The 21438-nt window shown below is 40.6% G+C and overlaps 1 protein-coding gene across 1 annotated transcript in view; it reads right to left on the bottom strand.

The window, feature by feature from the left end:
* Positions 1-21128, bottom strand: part of CYTH3 (cytohesin 3) — a 49428-nt gene extending 28300 nt beyond the window's left edge. Inside the window, exon 1 of the mRNA XM_040078893.2 lies at positions 20911-21128. Coding sequence (XP_039934827.1) covers positions 20911-20941 — 31 coding nt within the window. The 5' untranslated portion in view covers positions 20942-21128. The remainder of the gene's footprint in view (positions 1-20910) is intronic.
* Positions 21129-21438: the final 310 nt, after the last annotated feature.

Raw genomic sequence — 21438 nt, 5'->3', positions numbered from 1 at the left:
CTACCAACAGAAAAAAATAGAAAAAATATTTAATATATTCCAACTTGGCTTACAGAATTCAATTCCTGTAACTGAACTATATGTACTTAAATGAATATCCTGTAATGTAACACTTAATGGAACACACTTTTAATACAGTCCTGTTTAACTGTGACAGGGAAAACAAACTACATCTCATCCCAGAAATCAGTGTATTGTCCATCAGTTGTGATGTCGCCTGGTTAAATAATTCTCCACTACATACAGCCCAAGTACAGTTATCTAAAGAAGAGCATTATCCCACAACTCTCAATATGAAGCATTTTTGAGCTAGCAAGTACCAAAAAACCACAGTAAGTAACTAAAGAGATTGAGAAAGAACTGCAATGGATCAGCTCGCAAAGAAAATTCCCACAGGTTAGTGAAAACCCATTATAGGAAACAGAAATCTAGTACTTTCCAAGTCCATAATCGTGGTACCTTCATCTTTTTCAGTAGTAAAATTTAAACCTTTTCCAGCTCTCCAATGGCATTATAAGAAGCAAAACTCCTGTATTTAACTTCACTCATTAGCCTTTCAATTGCCAGTCACCAGCCAAAGTCTAAAGCAATCTCACCTGACCCCTTCAACAGACTTCAGAGTTCAGTCTCTCAAGAAGGCACAGTAAAATACCCACAACCAGCAGAAAGCAAGCATCTAACAATATCTAACAGACAAAACATTAATTCTGTAACCTCACTTATAAAGCAATACAACACCCTGACTCTCATTGCTCAGCTAACTTCTTGGTTTCATGAAGATAAACATTTTCATTCTTCTGTGTCCATCCCAAATCAGTGGTCTTCAGTATTTGCATTCCAAGGAAAGAACAATTAAGTGGAATTTAATTTTGCTGTAGTTGAAACATCTTGCAAGTGTAAAGATATTTACACAGTGCAAGGCTAAAACTAAACAAATCTTTCCTCACCCATACACAAAACGGGTAGACATGTTTCTTCTGGCCTTTAAAATAATATACATTCATCTCTGAGAACAAATCTGATTGTCTCAGAACATTTGCCTCAACGGATATTCTCAGGCTATCCTCTCTTCCTTTCCCCCTACATGCTCCCTTTTTTCTAAACTTGATTACAGGAACATTTTCCAGCTTTCAGCCAAGTGTATAAACAATGCTCCAACCACTTGTGGCTATTAAAAATTCCATAGAAGTTTTCGTAGGAGGACATACTTCTGAATAGATTCAGTTCACAGAGCAGAAACAAACTGTATCTACGTTAAATTCCATCAGTAAAACCAGCTGGATTTGGCTCCTTCCTTAACTACCTCACTATGTGAATCTGCCATTTAGTCACTGCTGAGCATGTTCCAGCAGAGGAGCAATGACACTTCCATTAAGAGGGGAAATAATCCTGTATACAATATCCTTTCACACACAAAAAAGTCACCAGTTGATGGTATGAGGAATCTAGGACAGAATCCATGGCTTGCAGAGTTATTTTGAGTTTTCAATCACAAGGGGCTCTGTGGCCAGAAATCACATTAGTGGCCAAACCAAGAAGAGAACCTCCAACGCACATCCACCATTCTCATTGTTTAGCTGCTGGAAATCACACCATTACAAGATGTTCCTGAAAACATTTTTTTTCCTCTAGGATAAAGACATACTTTGGAGGAAAGTTACAGTAAAGATATTATTTTGTGCTTCTAATAATAGGAGGGGGGGAACTCTAAAAATATTAATACTATTACCACATAAAAATATATTTTCAGGAATTTAGAGGAAATAGTTTCCTTCTGACCTGCTACAACTTCGAGATTCTTTTCCTTTTACTTCTGCTGCAAAGCAAGTTTATTATATCAGTGGTACACATTTGTGCAGGTTTCTTTAAAATGGACAAAAGCAGAGAAAATTGGAAATATGAAATACATTTTTGTTCTACTTAGAAAAGGTCCAGCAGGGTGACAGTACCATCAAGTGTGAAATCATCTCTTGTAAAAATACAAATAGTATTTCTTACAATCCATAAGAACTGCTTCAAATAAGGCAAGATTGTGCTTTTGTTCCGCCCAGAAATAGCCCTACATAATTTGTTAATGTGTTAGTCTCTCTAGTCAAACAGAAAGTAGGCAACTGCAAAACTGTGCAAAACCAGGCTCCGGGTAACACTGATTTGGAGGGAAGGAAAATTTTACCTGCTTCCCAAAAACCACCTTATTTCAGATATCACAACAGTCATGCCCTGCCACGGTATCTGCAAATGTTCCTGTGTATGAGTACAAAAGGAAGAGGAGTCAGCAGGAACAGCAGATGTGTCTTCCCAGACCGACAGCTGTGCAGGGGAACAGGGAGCGTAAAGGCTCCGCAGAGCCCTCGCATGAGCTGCTAATCCTGCCTGGGAGCGATGAGCTGCCCTTCTTAACGGCACCAAAGCACACAGAGGTGCTCTACAGCAACTTCCTATACAGATATACCCACAGAAACTGGAGAGGCACCTCCCTCGCTTTTTAGCTTCTAATTAGGCCTCTGACACAGATACTGGCCATTAGAAGGGAGGGTGTGTTTAATTTAATGAGTATTCCTTTTTTACTGTCCATGCTCTTTATTTTCATTATCAGGCAGTACTGAAGGTCAAGATGATATTATACTTACCCCCTTTAATTCCATAGTGTATCTTCTTTCAGCGTTTTTATGTATTTCCATTAGGAAACCAAGTGTTTTGCAGCAACAAAATCAAAGAACCACTTTCAATCACATAAAGGAGCATCACTTTGAGAGAAAGAAGAAAAAGCACACAGGGACAAGGTCTGAGGAAGATTTCACAGGCAATGACTTGGTACCTGCTCCTCTATATTCTTGCACTGTTTTGCCATTTGATGCCTAAACCCTGGTTTTTCTGAGTTGTTTTTTTTTCCCCAATTTAGCAGGACAGATGGTTTCACCAAGGGATCACAGAATTGCCCAAGACAAAAAACAGGCACAGCAGAAACCCCTGGCAGCACAAAGGTACGGTGGACAGCAATCCCCTTGAGGTCAGCCAGCCCTAAAACCAGCTTATCTCAGCCCCAAAACCCCACCCTCAGAGGCTGTATTCTCTAAATACTAAAAGTAGTTCAACCTGATATTAATAATAGATAAGCATGGATTTCCTTTCAGAAGCATTTTTCTTTTGAAGTCACTCTACTCTTGCTTCAAGATCAGAAGATGCTTCTAGGCCAACTTTTCTTTCTAAAATATGTAAATACAAATTACTGAATATGAAAAGAAAGCTGAGTTTAACTTAACATTCTAAGTCTCTTACCCAAATACATTAATACTTGCATTAATAATATAAAGTGTTAAAATATGCATATCCATGCATATTTAAAAGTGCAGAAAAATTTTATGCCAGCTAATGTGGAAATTAAAAAGGGAGATGTTGGCCACACTTGTAGTAGTGTGTGTTTCAGAGAGGGCTAGGAACAGATTAGCACAGATACAGGAAATAACATAACATGTGCCTTCATCACCATCAGTTACCAACCATTATTCAGGAATTCTGTTGAATCACCATTCTGATTGCAGTGTTACAGCTACACACTCTCACACTATCACTTCTCAACACCACAGTGCTCTTCCAACACGGAAAACAGTAACATCAAAGTAACGTGGGACAAACGCAATGCTGCACAGTGCCAAGCACTGTAAGTAAAAATGCTCAGTCCTGTATTGTCCTGCTGGCTTAGGGACAAGGGGGGCATTTATACTGCCTTAAACTTTTCTTATTCTGCTTTCAGCTTTTTAACAAAATGATTGCATCAGATTTCTTTTCTGCACAGCAAATAATGAGGAAGGGTGATCAGAATCAGCTTGGTGTAGTAATACCACAATTATAAATACAGAAATCACTCTTCCAAAAGGAAGCGTCCTTAAGCCTTTTCTTTACGCTGCATCAAACCAACAAAATACTGTCAAACAGAAAAAAAATTTTTTCCCCCCTCCTCCTTATGTATGCTGTGAGGCAGGATCTCATAGATAAATAATTCTGGGAATTTTCTCTGTGTAGAGCATTTGTATGTGCAAAACTGGAGAAACAAACAGGGAACTCATGTAGTGCCATAGCCGAAATCAAACAAATTTTCTCTGGTGTTTGCATTTGAAAGCCTTTGCTTAGAGTATATTATACTTACAGTATGCACTAACACAAATTTAGTCTTTGCAAAGTGGAAGTCTGCAAATTATGAATTTCTTTTGTACACTTTCACGGCAAGAATCAGGTCACAAAAATTTTAGCACCCCCTGAGGAAGAGAATGATGCAGCAATAACACGTGGGGAGACCACAGCCGATAGCACATTATGTATCCACTTGCAATGCAGAACAACAGCCACTTTGCAAGTGGGAGTCCTGGGAAGGAAATCAGGGCTCCCCCTCAACACTGTCTAGGAGGTGAAAGGAACAGATCAGCATGCCAGCTATACACAGCGTATCTGTGGCACATTAGAGATAGCATGTCTTTAGCTGAAACCCTTCATCCAGTACAGAGCAAAGAAAGGACAGCAAAAGAGCAGTGGATTTTGCTTGCCTGCAGCAAAAAGAGAAAATTCTGAAATTAAAATGTGTAGACGCAGTAGCTTTCCACAAGTAACATCTTTTAAGCCACACAATAGTAGCAGGATGTACCTTTTAACTTGGGGCATTTATGGTTTTGCCCAATACAACTGCAGCATATTACTAGACAGAATTATACAAAGAATTGAATGGAAAGGGACTGTGTGGTCCCATGACTAATTTCTATGACAGCACAGCTCATTTCTGATTGAGCCAAGCATACAAACAACACTGACAGGAATTAAAAAACACTTTATCTTTAAGCAACTCTTGGATGACCAGCACAGGAGAGTGACCTGCTCAGACTGCTGATGGAAAATGGGTGGAACAAGTGGGAGCCCAGATTGGGAATCTGGATTGCCTGAAGTACTGCAGCCACTGCTCAGGACTGGGTTCTGTGGTCACTTCAGTGTGTTGGGGATGACTCCCAGCAGCTCTGTAGAACATGTGGCAAAGCTTAAACTACTGACAGGAGAAGAACAAATACTTCTCTGTCAACTTCCCTGTCAGTCAGGACAGGACTCTTTCTCTCAACCAATCCAAGGAGTATGTGTGGATGAAAAGGAAAGCAGGAACACTTCATCTGCCACTGGTACACGATTCCCAGTAGTCCCTGTGAACAACTGGACTAACCACACATGTGGTCCTGCCAGTCTAGACTTCATTCAGATTGAGGATCCAAGCAACTCAAAACAAGGATGAGGCAACTCTTCCTGAAAGCAGAGATCATTTCATCACATTCTGTGTGAGGAAGAGGCAAAAACCACTGATTCCTTCAGCTTTTGAAATGGTATGAGAAGGAAAAAATAGTAAGACAGTAGCAATGTGTTTCAGCTTTACCCTTACAGAAGGGCTGTGTTTCCCCAGTCACCTCCAGTTACTGGGAAGGGGAAGTGGTTGGCTGGCAGGTATCTACATTTTTTCCTAGGACAGATCTTGGAAAATAGACGTGAAAAGCAAACACAGCAGAGTAGTAGCAGACATTCCTGTCAGATCCATTTCGAGTAGCAGCACGGAAAATTGACAGGAATGTCGCTGAGCAGCTGCAGGGGGGTCCTGGAGCCCAAACCCTGTGGTCAGCCGCCAGCAATACCCCCAAATCCTGCTCAATATTCAGGCACAGCTCATCAGACCTACAGTGTTCCCAGCAAAACAGCTGGGGCTCAGACAGGCTTTCTGTCACAAATTTCCAGTAACATCTACTCTTGGCAATAAGGGATCTGCTCACAGCACTGCACTCATTAGTGAAGAGCATTAGCTGTTACTTAGGATTGCTGGCTGTTTCTAAAGCACACAATGTAATTTTCAGAAGAAGCAAGGCAAAGTTGATTTTTCCCCTTCCCCCACCCCTGCCTGACACAACTCTGGAGTTAGATTTCAGAACAGTATTTATTGCAGAAGCTTTCTATTTATTCATTTTCCAAGATCGGTTGCACACTGAGGAGGTGGAGCAACTTCCAGATTTGAAAGCAATTTTCCTTCCCTGAGGAATGTCTCCAAAGGCAGCTACGGAGTGCCACACAGGATTGCTCATCTATCAAGTAACTGCTTGAGCAGCATTTATATTCACCCAAAACAAGACAGATTTCAGGATGCACAACTCTGTGCACAATGTGATGTCTGAGGTTGTGTAAGCCTTTGAAATTCCTGCAGTCGCCTCAAAAAAAAGTAACCGTGGTACCTGCTATGGAAACCACTGCGCTGCAGTACTTGGAGAGACATGCACTACAGCTAATACAGTATTTTGTTGCTTGGCTATCTTAGGCTTGAATTGCTCTTACTATTTCTAGTTTCTCACCACTACATCAACAGACCCATTGGTCACATTGCCTGAAGCCTGAGAAGGCAGGGAGAGAGTGCCTAATTAAATCTGTTGGTGAAGGAATAGCAAAGCTTCATTTAAGACTGTGAAGCATTTTCAAATTCCTCAGAAAAGTGTATACACAGCTTTTGTGAATTGCTGGCTGCCACCACACCATGAAACAATTAGCTTGACAGGTCACTAATTCAGGTATAAAAGAGCTTTTTATCTGGCCCACTGGTAACAAGTCTGTTGGATGGATCCACTTACCGTAAGGTCAAACCCCTGGTCTCTCATTCTTTGCTTGGCAAAGGACCATCAGCAGTCATACCAAATCTGCTTCACCGTACTTTCAAAACTGAGCACATTCAACAACTGCTGAAATTCTTCTAAGTACAGACATAAGTTATATGTTACAAAAGGAAGATTTTTCATGCTCCAGGCAGACCTCCTCGCATTCTGATCAAAAACTCATTTGAATAAATACATTCTTCCTATTTAAACTTTCCCCAACTGTTTCAACTAAATCTGCTGAAATGTTACGTTGCCCTTTCTAAGCTGTTCTCTCTGCCCCTTACTGGCAAAATCACTGCATTCCATCCAGAGATCAGTGAAAAATAATCTGAACACATAATCTTTTGTACTTTATTTTCAAGTAACTAAGCCATTTTTCTCAGCTAAGTACCTAACAAGGAAAAAAAATCATATCCATACAACTTCAAAAATCTAAGCAATTTAGTTTTATTACTCTCAAATGTCTGAGATTCAGCAGTTTCCTTGACAATGTAAGGGACTAACGGGGATTCAACCCTCAATCTCATTTTTAAATCCACCACCTCCCACTGTCTCCTATCAATAAACATTTTTTTAAGATTTCCACTTCATCCTGTCATGCTTAAACATGAAACATTTTTGTTGACTAGGAAACAATTAAGTAGGACTATATGCTTTAGTTCTGCTACCCCTCAACATGGCACAAAAGGTAACAATAAGACATCACCTCCTAAACAAGTAAAACCTATAGCAATTTTTCACCTGCACATACCATTTCCATTGACACTGTGGTCAGCTGTAGCCTCTGCTAAACACCTCTCCAAAGAGGTAGTGCCTTCAGAGCAGTGCTCTACCTGGCACAAGCTTTCATTATACAGAGACAAACTTCGTGTTAAGACTGAAAAAATCTGACTCATGTTAACATACTTGCAATTATCCTGAATTTGCCTTAGGCCAACCAGAAATACCAAGCTTTAACTTCTGTTAAGCAGTCTGTAGCAACAGCGACTGCAGCTCCACCAACACAGCTCACAGTGGGAAAACTCAAGTGCTGTTCAGAAATTCTTCTTTGTATCACAGACATGGAGAGCAGCAGCGAGTACAAAACACCCGGAGAACACCATTCACAGGTAAACTCTTCATTGCTTTAACGATTTCTTGAACACTGAAAGAAGTGGTTGGTAGTAAAAGCAGTGGCACTATTAAGCCTAGACTTTTGTCCCCAATAATTCTGACATATCTGCACAGGCAGCAGTCTACAGTCCACTTGAAAATCATACCAAAACTACTTCTACAAGACTCTTCACTCATAGCATCTATTCTACCTTTTTTAAATGCCTTAATAAAGTGGACCTTGAAACTTCGTTGAAGCGTTTGAAGTTCAACCAGAGCACCCAAGCACCACACTCAACTGACTCAGCAGATGTTGAACCAGGATCTCCAAATGTTTCTGAAAGACTACAAGTGATCTTCTAAAGAAAAATGGTCAACAGAAGTAAATTATAACAGTTTTTAATCAGGCTTTTAGATTCCATTAGATCTGACCGCAAGTTTTTTGTCATGAAGTTCACAACTGATAAGACAAATGAAAGCATCTTATTTTTTTTAAATTCTTCCACATTCTTTGTGCCTCAAAGCAATGACTTAACATGCACTAAAGAACCCCAAAGCATAATTAATTACGAGCTAACTAACAATGAAAGCCTAGCCATCCTGTGCTATCCTAGCCATAAGAACCTAGGAAAATGAAAACCTTATCATAAATTTTCCATTTTAAATGCCAAATTGGTCGCTAATGAATTCTAGAAATATTTTATACTGATTTAATGATGATGTACATGCTTTCACTAAACCCTGGAGCATGCAACTTTGCACGGCACACATAATACACTCATACTAAACAGATGACATATTTTCCATTAGAAATAGCAGCAATGGAAAATGACAACTTATACAGACCCACAGAACATAATCACGACATTGTTCACTAATGCCTGCCACCACTGTTAACTCTACCCCAGAAAGTCTCCAGAGGAAGCTAGATATAGTAGCAGAAGCCGATGAACTTCCAGCTTTAAGGGGGTGGGAGCAAAAGGAAGCAGACTGATTAGTTGAATAGATTTATTGTATGCACATATTCTATGCTAAAACCCTGTATCTACTTCAACATACATTTTTTTGAGTCATTTGACTGTTCACAATTCAAATACAGGAAAATGCTATCAGACTAACATGTGTTTGTTCAGCAGGAAACCCTTTCTTCAAAATGTAAAATGAGGTAGTGAAAAGCCAAAACTTCACTAGAATTGCACTATTATGCCTCCAATGTGAGAAGGACCTTTTGATGTTCTCCCATCACATTAGAAAACCATGTCCTAAGTCCATATGAGCTCCAGAGAAAAACATAATACAGTAATAGTTGTAGTGCAGTGTTCTCTCCCTCTCCAAGATGCAAGATATTATCATATGAATTTCTTAACTTAGCTGGCAGATTTTATTCTCAATCCACAAATATTTTCCTAATTTTCTTTATAAAGTGACGTGGATACAGCCAAAACATCCTAAAGCAAATCTGTAAGCCAAGTTTCTCATTCTAAGCCATTTTAATGGTCTTTGACACTGGAACAGTCTACAAAAAGCAATTTTGCAAAATGCACTGGAAGCTGACCTGCACTTCAAGAAAACAATTAAGTGAAAGAGATTCCTTTAGGCTCTTCACAATTCACATAAATATCACAGCCTTTCAAAATTGGGAGAAAAGAACTCTGACTACCATTCTCACTAAACAAGAATAAAACGTAGTATTTAATCCCTGCAAATGTAAAAAAAAAAAAAAGGCGAATTATTTACATGGTATTAATTTAAAATATTGTATGTAGAAGAAGGACATCACATATGCTTTTGCACTGCAGTTGGTTTGTGTTAGAGGTGTTATGTCTTCAAAGCACAGTGTTCATCCACATTTCTCTTCTACTCTGCAGCGAGAGATCAGCTCCTACTTGCTCAGGAAGGAAAATATGTTGTTGCTGTTCTGTTCTAGCACTGAGGGGCAAAGTGCCAGGCTACTCCACAGCCAACAGACCCACCATAAATCTTTTCATCCTTTCTTATTTTTTTCTTTCAAAAAAAAAAAAAAAAAAAAAAAAAAAAAAAAAAAAAATTAATATCAACAACCAATGAAGGCACATGGAAAGAAATGCAGAATGCAGGTTATGTTTTAAAATTCATGTCCCTGTCAGTATTGAGGGATATAACTTAACACTCTCTGAAGTATCTTTCAGTCAATCAAGACTTATAATTTGTATACTATTGTTATTAGACTTCTTAAATTAGACTAGAGTAACTACAAACTCATTGAGTAATGACACTCAAAAGACTTGGAATAACAGCAAAAGAACTCTGAAATTCAGGTAGCTATTTGATGGAATCCCTCGGCAAGTTAAGTTCAGAATGAAGATCTGGAAAGGAAGTAAATACCTAAAAGAGTTGGAAGCACCAAATATACCAAAGGTAAACCAAATTCTATAGAAAAGTATTAGGCTTCTCCCCTTCTTACATCCTTAGGTTCTGTAAAACAAAGAGCAGTAAAACACAGTATAGGTGAAATTAGTAAAACCAAACCTGTTGATCTATTCCATGTGGTAGCATTACATACTGCACCAATACTGTAAACAGAGTAGAGACTAAAACGTTGTACTGTGAATGAAAAGATAGCATCTTCTTCCATTAAGTAATTTGAAAGAACAGGCACCTTCCCATTCCAACCAGTTAACTTCATTTCTGTTTAAAAAATTAACCAAAAAACTCTTAGATGACTTAAAGTCTACAGCAAAATCTGAAGGCGTTTTAAGTATTTCAGGATGGGATTTATGTCAGAGTTCTGAAATGGATACTCCTAGTTCCTGTTGCTTTTACTGGAATACTTTTATGGAGAGTCACTTTTTTCCCACCCTACCCTTTTCCTTTACTGAATTTCCACACAATAACTTAGATCTGACCATCACCGGACATCTGAACAACAATAAAAAAAGTTACAGCTGGATCCTGTATTAGTCCCAGCTGCGCAGGATCTTTGGCTGCCTTCAGAAAACAAGACAGCCAATAGGAAAACAGTAGGAGAATTTCTTTTAGAAGCTTACCTCTAAATAAATTGGGTTCTTTTCATATGCTACTACAACAAACTACTTTACTACTCAATGCAAAACATGTTATTCTTCCTATTTTTTTACCTTATTTCTAAAAAAATATTAAGAAAGAAAAAATTAAAACTTCCTTCTTCAAAAACTTTTACTACAAAACGCCAGAAAATAATCATCTCCATATGCTCTTTCAAGTCTAACATACCACAACGAATTGATCTGCCAAGTCCACCCACCCACAGGCTCTATAAACTTGGGAGTATTATTTGTACTTCATTTGGATTACCAATTTCACCCAACCTTTCCCCTTCATAACACATGTTACTTTTCTAGGCTTACTACTCAGGTAGAAGATAGAAAAGGAAAATAAATAAGTTTTCAGCAGACTAAGAACAATAACATAATGCATAGTCTCTTTACTTTGAATTTCAGTGAATTCACAGCAGAAGGACTTAAACCAGGTTGTTATTTTTTTTGTTTGCTCTTAAAAAATATCACCTAATCTTTTAAAACATTCATGTGATACTATGTCATTTATTGGTACAAGACCAAGACTAAACACTGCAGTCTTTCCAGCTTACATTGCACAAAATGAGAGTGAAGAAAGTTACATGTATTCCTATTAAAAAAAAAAAAAAAAAAAATCACTGGGAGCGGGGAGGCTTCCGCTCACATATTTAAAAAAAGAAAGTTACTATATTTAATGCACAAAAATCCACTTCCTATAGCCAAAAAAAATAATCAAATCCATATGCTCCATTCATCTATCCTTGCTAAAGCATGTACGGCAAACTGAAATGTCAGCTGCCTAGAAAGGTTGATCGCACATAATACACAGAATACAGGCTTAAGACTCAGCCTGAGATTCCCAGAATTCTGAAATTACAGAATTAATCAGCAACATCTACACAAAGAACAAACTATTCACACGTACGTAGAACTTTTTAATCTCTCCTTTCTGGGACTGCAAACGTTTCCTAGACACAAAAGCCAATTCCCTAAACTTTGACTAGCCTTGGCTACCAGCAGTTTCAACTTCCACTTACAAAACCTGCCAACTGCAAATCAGGGAGAGCAGCACAACTGATAAGAGATGGTGGGAACACAAGCACAGATACTCTCCCTGTCCCCAGATGCATGTTAGATGCTGCTTTAAAACGCTGCTACTACATTACATGATAATTGTAATGACTAAAAGGCTACAGTAGGTCAAAACTGAATAGCAGAAGAAGTTAAATAAAAGGTCTATAAAGTAACACAGTTACTTTTGAGTCAATGAATATATACTTCCATAATAAGGACAACTCATTTATGCGGTTACGTGACACATACCAAATGCAAAGTGAGTTTTCCCCAATTAGTATATACCAGGTTTACAAAATACAAGACTATAGCAAGGATTATTTCAGCCTGATAAAGGCTCTTGAAGGCAAACATTAAGCGCTTGCTTTGTGTGGGTACCAAGCAGAACCCTTTCAGTTAAAAGGAAAAAAAAAAAAAATTAAAAAATTTGAATCAAAAATGCAAAAAATGTAAAGGGAGAACCACAAAGCAGTAGAGAGAGGCCCATTCACCTACCCCAGGCAGTGAAGTCCAGAGATCTGTTCACAGATCTGCTACAATGGATCATCAGCACACAGGGCTTGCACACAGCAGCTCCTGCCTGGATCAGAGCCAGAGGAGCACTGCACATGTACAGGAGAGGGGTCAGGTCCTTCTGGTCTCTCAAGACTGAGAATGTTCCTGTGCAGGACCTGTCCTGTACACATGAGGGGTTTCATGGTCAGAGAACATATTTAACTTACAAAAGTTCTTCCCTGGGAATGGAGTTTCCCCTTAACAGAGCCACCATCTCTTCTTACGGCCACTGTGGTTTAACCTCAACTTCCTGGGGAAAAAAACCTTCCTCCGCATCCCCTGGCTGGGCAGCTACAACAGAGGAACAAAAACATGCAGCAGCTTTACAAATTCAAAAATTTCATTTGCAAGCAGTCAAAGTTGTACTCCGAGTACACGGTCTGGTGGGAAAATTCCTCCTCGGTGCAAGAGAATGACTGGGCAGGAAGTTCATTGGGACAAACTTACTGGAGTAAGAAAGACAAAAAAGAAAAAAACTTACTTGGAATCTGACCACTGAATATAAGAAACACTGCCTCAAGCAACCATAATTCCTTATTTTATAGGAACTAATGCAACTACAAATACCCCTTTTGAGAATTCCTCCTCTCGTAAGTAAGGCAATGGGATCTGTTTATGTCAGAATTTGACTCTAGACAACACTGATTGTGAGCTAAACAAGGACCTTATTAAGGAACATGATATCTACAGTACTTGAAAGCAAAAATGTAACAGCAAATAGACTCTTGAATACTTGGAAGTCAACAAGAAAACAGCATCAATGGTATTTTGCAATCAATTTTGCAATTTAATCAAACATTAAAACAAACAAAAAAAAATTAAAATCTGCATTCTAGAAGTTACACTAATGAGGCAGTTGTATAAAAACCTTAGAGCTGACTCACGAACAGATTACATCTCACAGTTCCTCTTAGAGAAAACAGTGTGAGGCAGCTGCCTTACTTGCATATGCTAATTTCTTCAGCCTTTTTTTGTACATGCATGTGTGTGAGAACAGAAGCGAGCACAGGAGACATTGGCCACATTTGTTTTCCTACCAATCAGCTCCTCCTGCCAAAGTACACCTTGCACAGCACTCAATTTCCATCTAATTTGCCTGAGAAGATGATGTTCCTACAAGCCGTGTGAGAACTAGCAGCTGGATAGAAGAGCCACCAAAACTAATTCCCACAGTTAATGTTAGCCTCTTCCATACCCACAGTCCGTCATTTTCACACAACTTTTTTGTTCTGTTATGATACTCAACGTATTTCATCTAAAAATCAACACTGATTTCTCCCTCTTTAATTAAGAACTTACATTAAAAAATCCAACCATCCCCTTAGGCATGACAGCAAAAGCTAGATCTGAATTCAGATTTAACTTTCACAAATGGACTGTGGTTGAAGAATTTTCTTATGGAATTCAGAAGAACTGTTAATACAGTCAATAAAATCTACCCTTATTGGGACGACTTCCATTTTGCTGCTAAATAACAGAATGAGTTTGAATTCTTCCACATACCGGGCATAAGATACCTTTCTTTTTATAATAAAGACCAGAACATGAGGGTAATCACTAAAATCACACTAAGAAGGCCAAGCTGTTGAAAAATTAAATCAAAACCTTCAGATCCCAGATGAAATTATGATTTAGATTTCCCGAAGTTCCAGAAAGCAACATTTCCTGCGAACTCCATGAGATCCTACTGAATTTGTCAAACACTTTTTTTCCCCCAGGAAATACTAGATAACAGTCGTGTTTGCCTTTCAACATGTCAACTTTGACTGGAAAACCTACCCACTTATACCTATTTAAAAGCAGACATCAGAAATTCAATGAAATTGTGGAAGCAGCTATGTATCACTCTACTTTCCTTAAATAAAACTTCATATTAGCAAATAATGTGCTTAAAGAACCTCGGAAAGTAATGAAATAAATGTGACACAGATGTTCACAAAAAAAAGAGAACAAGAATGTTTTTACTTCATAGCAACCAAATAGGTCAAGCCATTTCCTTCTTCAGGCAAATCTCAGAGGACCACAAAACACATGGCTTTCTAGCAGATTTTGTATGTCTATCCCACTAAGAGGAAACACTGCTGTCCAAAAAAATTTGCAATACCAAGTTTTCCCATGAAATTGTTGAAATTAAAAGAAGGAAGTCATATGCAATTAAAAACCATTTGCTAGATGTTAAAATTATACAAATGACATGAATAAATAGGCTCTTACTACCTCATTCATACACCTTTCCTGTACAACATATTGCTCTAAAAGAACACACAGTGAAGAAGTCAGAAATGCCAACAGCACATCTGTTCACACAACTTCTCTTTTGCTTTTATAAAACAAAGTAAAACACCACGTGTTCTCCACTTCCCTGGGATCCCTGCCTCACAGTTCAATACATTGACAGGGTTTCCTAACAATCCAGCTGCTGAGAATTTATTTTTATCCTCTGTGAATGAAGCACACGGTCATTAGGTCTAAGCTCCTCACTAAAATTAGTGCTATCCTTTCATAATGCTTAAGTACTTGTGAACTGCAGGGAGAGAAAGTGAAGAAGAAATCATTAACTATCACATTACTTTAAAGAGAAGGAAAAACATCTATACTCAATCATCACAAAATGCTAACTTGTGTGGTGGCTGGTCCCATGCAGAAGTCTACAGAAAACATGTTCCCATAAACAAATTAAATCTATTTGTGCATTCAAACAGGAAAATTAACATTGCATAGGAAAACATAATTTATTTCATAAGTATGTCAATACTCTTGCATTGCCCTTTCACTGCCATTTTTATTACAACTTCTCCACAGACTATTTTTTAAGAAGCAATAAATTACAACATCTTACTATTTACTTGTCAATAACCACTCGGGATGCCAGCATGTGTCCAAAGACATCAAAGAGAGGAAGTGGGTGGAAACAACATTAAGAGCTCTGTTCAGACTCATTAAGCTTAAGATGACAATTACGCAATCTTAAGATGTCAAACAAGCCAACATTTTAGCTGGGACAGATGGTACTGGATCCAGAGCACACAGAGTATATGCTGTGAATCATCAGTTTAAATACAATAGTTCCACTCTTATTTGCAAATTTGGTTATCCAGAAGCAAGATGTAGAGAAGAAGAGAGTGTTAAAGCAAGCACGGGATCCTGCAAATGTTCACCAAAAAAGCTGGAAGAAGAAAGATCATTTTCCAAATAAAAAAAAGCAAGACAGGAGGAGGAGGAGAGAACAGTCAAAGAGAGAAAAAAAAAAAAAAAAAAAAAAAAGTCAAGATTTCAAAAAGAAAAATATAGTAAACAGCAGAGGCAGCTGGCAGTACAAAGAGGACGGAAAGAATGTTCTGAGTACAAGGGGTCAGGACAAGTGTGGAAGAACCTAGGGTAAACCTCTAGGAGGTATTCTGAATTCAGAGAGCGACTGCAAACATCTTGTTCAATGACTTACAACAATGAAAAGAGATGAGTGGTAGTTCAAATGTTAACCTTGGAGTCAAAGATGAGGTGTATAAAGAACCAGACTAAACCATCTTCGCATTGGGAGGGAAACAAATGGGGCAAAATATTGCAGCAGATAGGAGGGAGCTACGGTTTAAGTGAAACACTTTAAAGCTTTTCAAACTTTCATTGGACTAGGAAAAGAGAGACTTACAGGACAAAAAGATGACAAGCAGAATCATAGAATGGTTTGGGTTGAAAGGGACCTCAAAGCTCTTTTCATTCTCTTCCCCTGCTATGGGCAGGGACACCTTCCAGTAACCCAGGCTGCTCCAAGCCCCATCCAGCCTCGGACACCGCCAGGGATGGGACAGCCCCAGCTTCTCTAGGAAATCTGTGCCAGTGTCTCACCCCACTCATAATGAAGAATCATTATACATACAAGCTAATCTAAATCCACTCTCTTTCAATTTAAAGCCATTACCCCTTGTACTATCACCAGACACCCCTGTAAAAGGAAGAAAATTAAGAAAGCCTTTTTTTTTTTTCCCTTGAAAAAGCATTCAAAATTCTAAAAAGAAAGAAGAGGAAGCAACAAATATGACGGGATTGAAAAATCTGATGTGAACTGCAGAATATATCTTGAAAATCACAGTGTTGTCTCACCTTCTGCAGCCCTTCAATTTGTGAAAGCTCTTGGAACTCCCATGATATTAAAAGATTGCAATATCTATTTGGTAACAGTGGCCCACGGGAACCCCACTTTCATGTGGCTATTACAGTGATTCCCAGCTGTTGTTCTGCAAAATACACTCTGTTCCTGCCTGTAAATCCTACAGCTTTCTTTCCCATGTGCAACAGTACAGACAGATGCTGTTACAGGCACACTGCTCCCCTAAATCCATGGCGTGCTTCCATTGCTGAGCCTGTCACCAAATACCATTATATAACAATGCATCAAGCTTGGCAACCAACCACCTCTGGAAACTCTACCAGCAAAAATTTCATGTTTTCTTCCAAGTCACAGCTAAAAATATCAAACATTAGGCTAAGAAAAACTTAATAAGTTACTGCAATTAACAAGTACAATTTCTGACACCACCAAAAATAACCGATATGCACAACATTGTTGATAATACTTTACTATTACATTTTTACTGCAGTGATAACAGATTAAATGGCTTTGGGCTAAAAATTAAGATCCTATTGAGCTGACAGGTAATCCGAAGAAATACGAGATTAGTTTAGCATGAAGAAATATCTGTTTAGCAAAAAAGAGACTTGCAGAGCTCTGCTGGCTGGCAAAAGAAGACAAAAAACTAAAGTACATAAATAAATAAACTATCTCTGTATCTGCCCTTTTTCACTCCCTAGAACCAAGCTGAGTGGTCAGTCCAGCACTCAGGTGCATTTTTATATTCGTGGGAATTCCCTGATGTACTATTTAAAACTACAAGCCCTCCTCTGAAGGACTTTTGGGACAACTTTTATTTAAAACTACCTGTACAAGTTATCTATTTTGATGAGTAGGGAGTGAAACATTCTTCTGCACTAAAACGCATTTGTTTATAATAAAAGAAACTCATAAAACAAGAAAGCATGTGGAATTAGTCTTAAATGCAAAGCAAATGTCTATAATCATGAGGTGGCCTCATGGCCTCTGATATCTTTAAGGTTTACCTTCGAAAGATATTACAACGCGGAAAGAAGAGATGAGGCTGCTCACATCTGAAATACAAATATGTATTTTTAATAAATTTTAAAACTTTTTCCTAAGAAAAATCTGGGTCATTTGTTACATTTAACAGTTTTTACCTATAAGCAGGTAACTGTTTTGCCCTGCAGAAGAACAGAAGTCATCCTGCTAAGTCTGGTTTGGCAGCAAATCCACTCTCCTGGGTCCTCTGTGCCACAATCTGGTCTCTTGGTGTCTCTCCGAATGAAGGACTGTCTACATTCTGTCCTCGTCACAGACCCACCGTTCTACCTGGCACCATCGCTGGCACACAGCCAGCAACTAACAGAGCCTGGCAACCCAACTGCTCTATCCCAGAAGAGCTTCAACATTCAGAAACAAAGCACAGAGTTTGGGGAACAGTAGGGAAACCTCGATGCCATAATTAGCGCTATAATTTGGTCTATTTGTCAAGTAGAAGCAGGACTTTAACCTTCTGGCATGGCTGTTGAGAGCCCTTTGTAGACAACAGTGTAAACAAACACACAGAAGCTGGTAAGTACCCAATCTTGCAGTCAGTTTCTAGAGGAATGGCACAGAACTGAATTGGGGGGGACTGAAAAGCCGCCGGATGACTAGAGTCAAATTCAGAAAACAAACAGGAGCCCCATCCTGTGCCTGCAGCACTGACTGTTTATACATGCTGACCTTTCACAGAGGATCACTCGCTCACTGTGTGACCACACCAAGAGCACTATTGAACGCGAGGGTCCCGGCTACTGGCACCACCACCACCGAACTGTGAGCCTGGGAGAAAAGCCACTCAAATCACACAAGATGTAGTTTTAAACCAAGTGGGGAAAGGGAGGAGGAGAAATTTCCTGGACTAAGCAAACCACAGAGATGTTTTAATCACGACACAAAAGAAAGTTGAGCCAAACACCAACTGACTCGGATCATATCGCATCAATAATCCATGCACAGAGCCTCTGCTGAAATCAATGGGAGGCTTGTGTGGAAGTGGATTGTGTAACATAAATGCACGACCCTGTTAAGGGCTCCACGTACAAAAGAAAAGGAGGTACTGAGAACAATTCTCTTAATTAGCATTTCTTTTCCATCGAGTGTTTCTGAGATAATAAATTCTAACTTTAAACAGCTCTGTTTTCATTCACAGTTTTTATCAGAGGTGGTAAAACAACTGACCCTATTTGACAAATAAGAGAACTGAAGCATAGGATGTAAATCAAAATGAAGAGCAGCACAGCAGGCAGAGCTGAACTGGGAATAGCAGCTTACCTTCTGAATCACACTTTAATGTCCTAGATATTTACATGCTTATCTAGTTCAAGTCTCTAATTAGGGTGACTCTGTGCAGCCCTTAAATAATTTTGCATACTTCCTAAAGTACCTGTGCGCAGTGATAAACTGAGCTTTAAGAGCTTCCCACTCAATAATAGCAATTCTATGAGGATTTACAATGTCCTGCCCTGGTCAGGCTCCAAAGGGAATCTCACTGCTCAGGTATCAAAAGTCTCATTACTCAACAGCAATAAAATGTTTTGAAACAGGCTGTCAAATCCACACATTTCCTATCATGACCTAAGTAATCCTGGTGTTCCAAATTGACAGCTTCCATAAGAAAAAGCGAGACTGGGCCTCTATTCAAGAATAAGGTGTAATACTTTAAGAAGTCAGAGTAAAATGTCAGATACACCAACTGCAAAACAAAATTTCCACTCTTGTCTGCAATTGTTCTACAATGAAGCCAAACATACACTATACTGTAGTTTGCCCCCAAAAAGCAACATGTTTATTAAAGTGATATTAGTTTCACTTCCACGCTATAGGTACAAATCTGGCTTCACATATAGAAGTAGCATTTAGCTAAATACAGACTGTGTTGTCCCCAGGTCCTGAGTATTTGTCCTCCCATGAAAATCCAGCTTTGAAATGCTTAACATCTTATGAAAGATTAATTCAGCAATATGTCCACTTTCTAGTTTACATTTTGCACGCGATTAAGTAGTATATTACACAGGGTTAGTGCAAGTAACAAGCATGCTCACTTCCCTTAACTACAGATGCAAGTCCAGAATACTGTGAAAAAAACATATTTTGAGTTAAATGAGTTTTCTGCTCTTTACAATTACAGTGTTCAACTGCTTTGAATAATAACTTTTCAGGACTCGCTTGCTTTGTCTTTTGCTTTCCTTTTTCAGATTTTTTTTTAAGAGTTAAGTCTATCACTCTCAAAACAAGCAGAAATGCCTGCTGAGAAATGGCCACATTTCCAACCCACTGCTTGAAGAATCATTTTTCTGATTCATCATAGCATTATTTTCTCAAGTTGTCAAAACAAACACCACACCCTCTTGATTTCCGAGTTCTGGGTAATTATATTTGGAATTAGCAAGTACCGCGCAACTATTAATCATACAATGCTTAGCCCTCACTTTACCTATTTAGAGATCAGCCAATGCATTCAAAGGCCGCCTGTTTAGCATTTGGTTTAAGAGATACCCTCATCGCTCCGTTCTGCACCACCACGGCACAGACGCCCACAGACACACTGAATACAGGGCAGGCCAGGCAGTCGATCCCTCTGCCTCAGGGCAGGATCAGCTCCTGCCCAGCCACCATTATCGTTGATGATACACAAGAACTGGTTATTTCAGGCAGCAGCTTTACACACGCACTCGCAAAACACATTATAAATTAAAGGAGAGAAGCGTGTGGCACGTCTGCAGTGCCTTAAACTGGGGCAGCGCGCAAGCCGGTCTCCGAAAGATAAAAAATACAAATAAAAGCTTCCCCAAACACGCGAGTCCGGATTTTCTAAAAGTAGTATCTGGCAAGGTTAACGCCGCTGCCTTTGGAAACAGTTTACCTTGTTTAAACTGGCTGAACCACCCCGTGATTATCACGGAGCCTCCATTAAGATGACACACACAAACAGAGCCCTCGCAGGGCTTAATTACTCTTTTCTTCGCTCTTACACCGCCAAACGCGTACTTTTTTACGCGTTGCCCCTTCCCCTCTCGCAGCGGAGGAGCAGCTGCAGCAGCGAGCACGGGGCTGTCACGGCGCCGGGGCCGGGACCCGCCTGCCCTGCCCTGCCACCCCCGGGAGCGCCCGGACCCGCCGCGCCCCGCCAGCCCCTGCCCGAGCGCGGGACACAGAGCCCCCATTGTGGCCCGGCCCCCGCCCGCCCGGGCACTGCTCCGTAGCGCCGATACAGCGGTGCGGCTCGGCCCGGGGGCGCCGGGCAGGACGGGGCAGCAGCGCGGCAGGGGCCGCGGCAGCTCTCAGGGGCTCCTGCTGTCCTGCCGCTCGCAGCGCCGGCCGAGGGGCCGCATTCCACCCGCACGAACCCCGCACTCACCGCCGCCACCTCCACCACCCTCTTCGTCCATGTTGGGACCGCGGGCAGGGCGCTCCGCGGCGGCCGCGGCTCAGGGAGGCCCGGGGCTCGTTGCACTCGCTCGGCGCCTCGCGGCCACTCCTGTTCCTTCTCCTCCTTCTCTTCTTCTTCCTTGTCCTTCTCCGCCGCTACTACCGCCGCCGCTCTCTACTGCTGCACTCCGCCACCCCGTCCCTCCCCGCCCAACCCAGCCTCAGCCCCGGCAGCCACCACCGCCTCGGCCCAGCCGCCCGCCTCTCTCATGTGACCCGCGGGGGGCGGAGGGGAGGCGGCCCCGCCCGACCCCTCCGCCACCGCCCCCGCGCTGCGGGGTCGCGTCCCGCTCTGCTCTGCTTGTCCCCTCAGCGCCCCGGCCGAGCCCTCCTGCCCGGGAGCCTCTCTCCCTCCCGCCCGGGAGCCTCTCTCCCTCCCGCCTGCCCTTTGCGGTGTTCCCTCCTGGGCAGGTCCCGCACGGCGCGGCCCCGCAGCGCTGAGGCCCCTAAAGCGACT

This window comes from Hirundo rustica, chromosome 15, assembly GCF_015227805.2.
Source record: "Hirundo rustica isolate bHirRus1 chromosome 15, bHirRus1.pri.v3, whole genome shotgun sequence".
In the NCBI taxonomy this organism is placed as follows: domain Eukaryota; kingdom Metazoa; phylum Chordata; class Aves; order Passeriformes; family Hirundinidae; genus Hirundo; species Hirundo rustica.
Note: the sequence above shows the minus strand (reverse complement) of the source record. Positions and strands in the feature narration are given on the sequence as shown.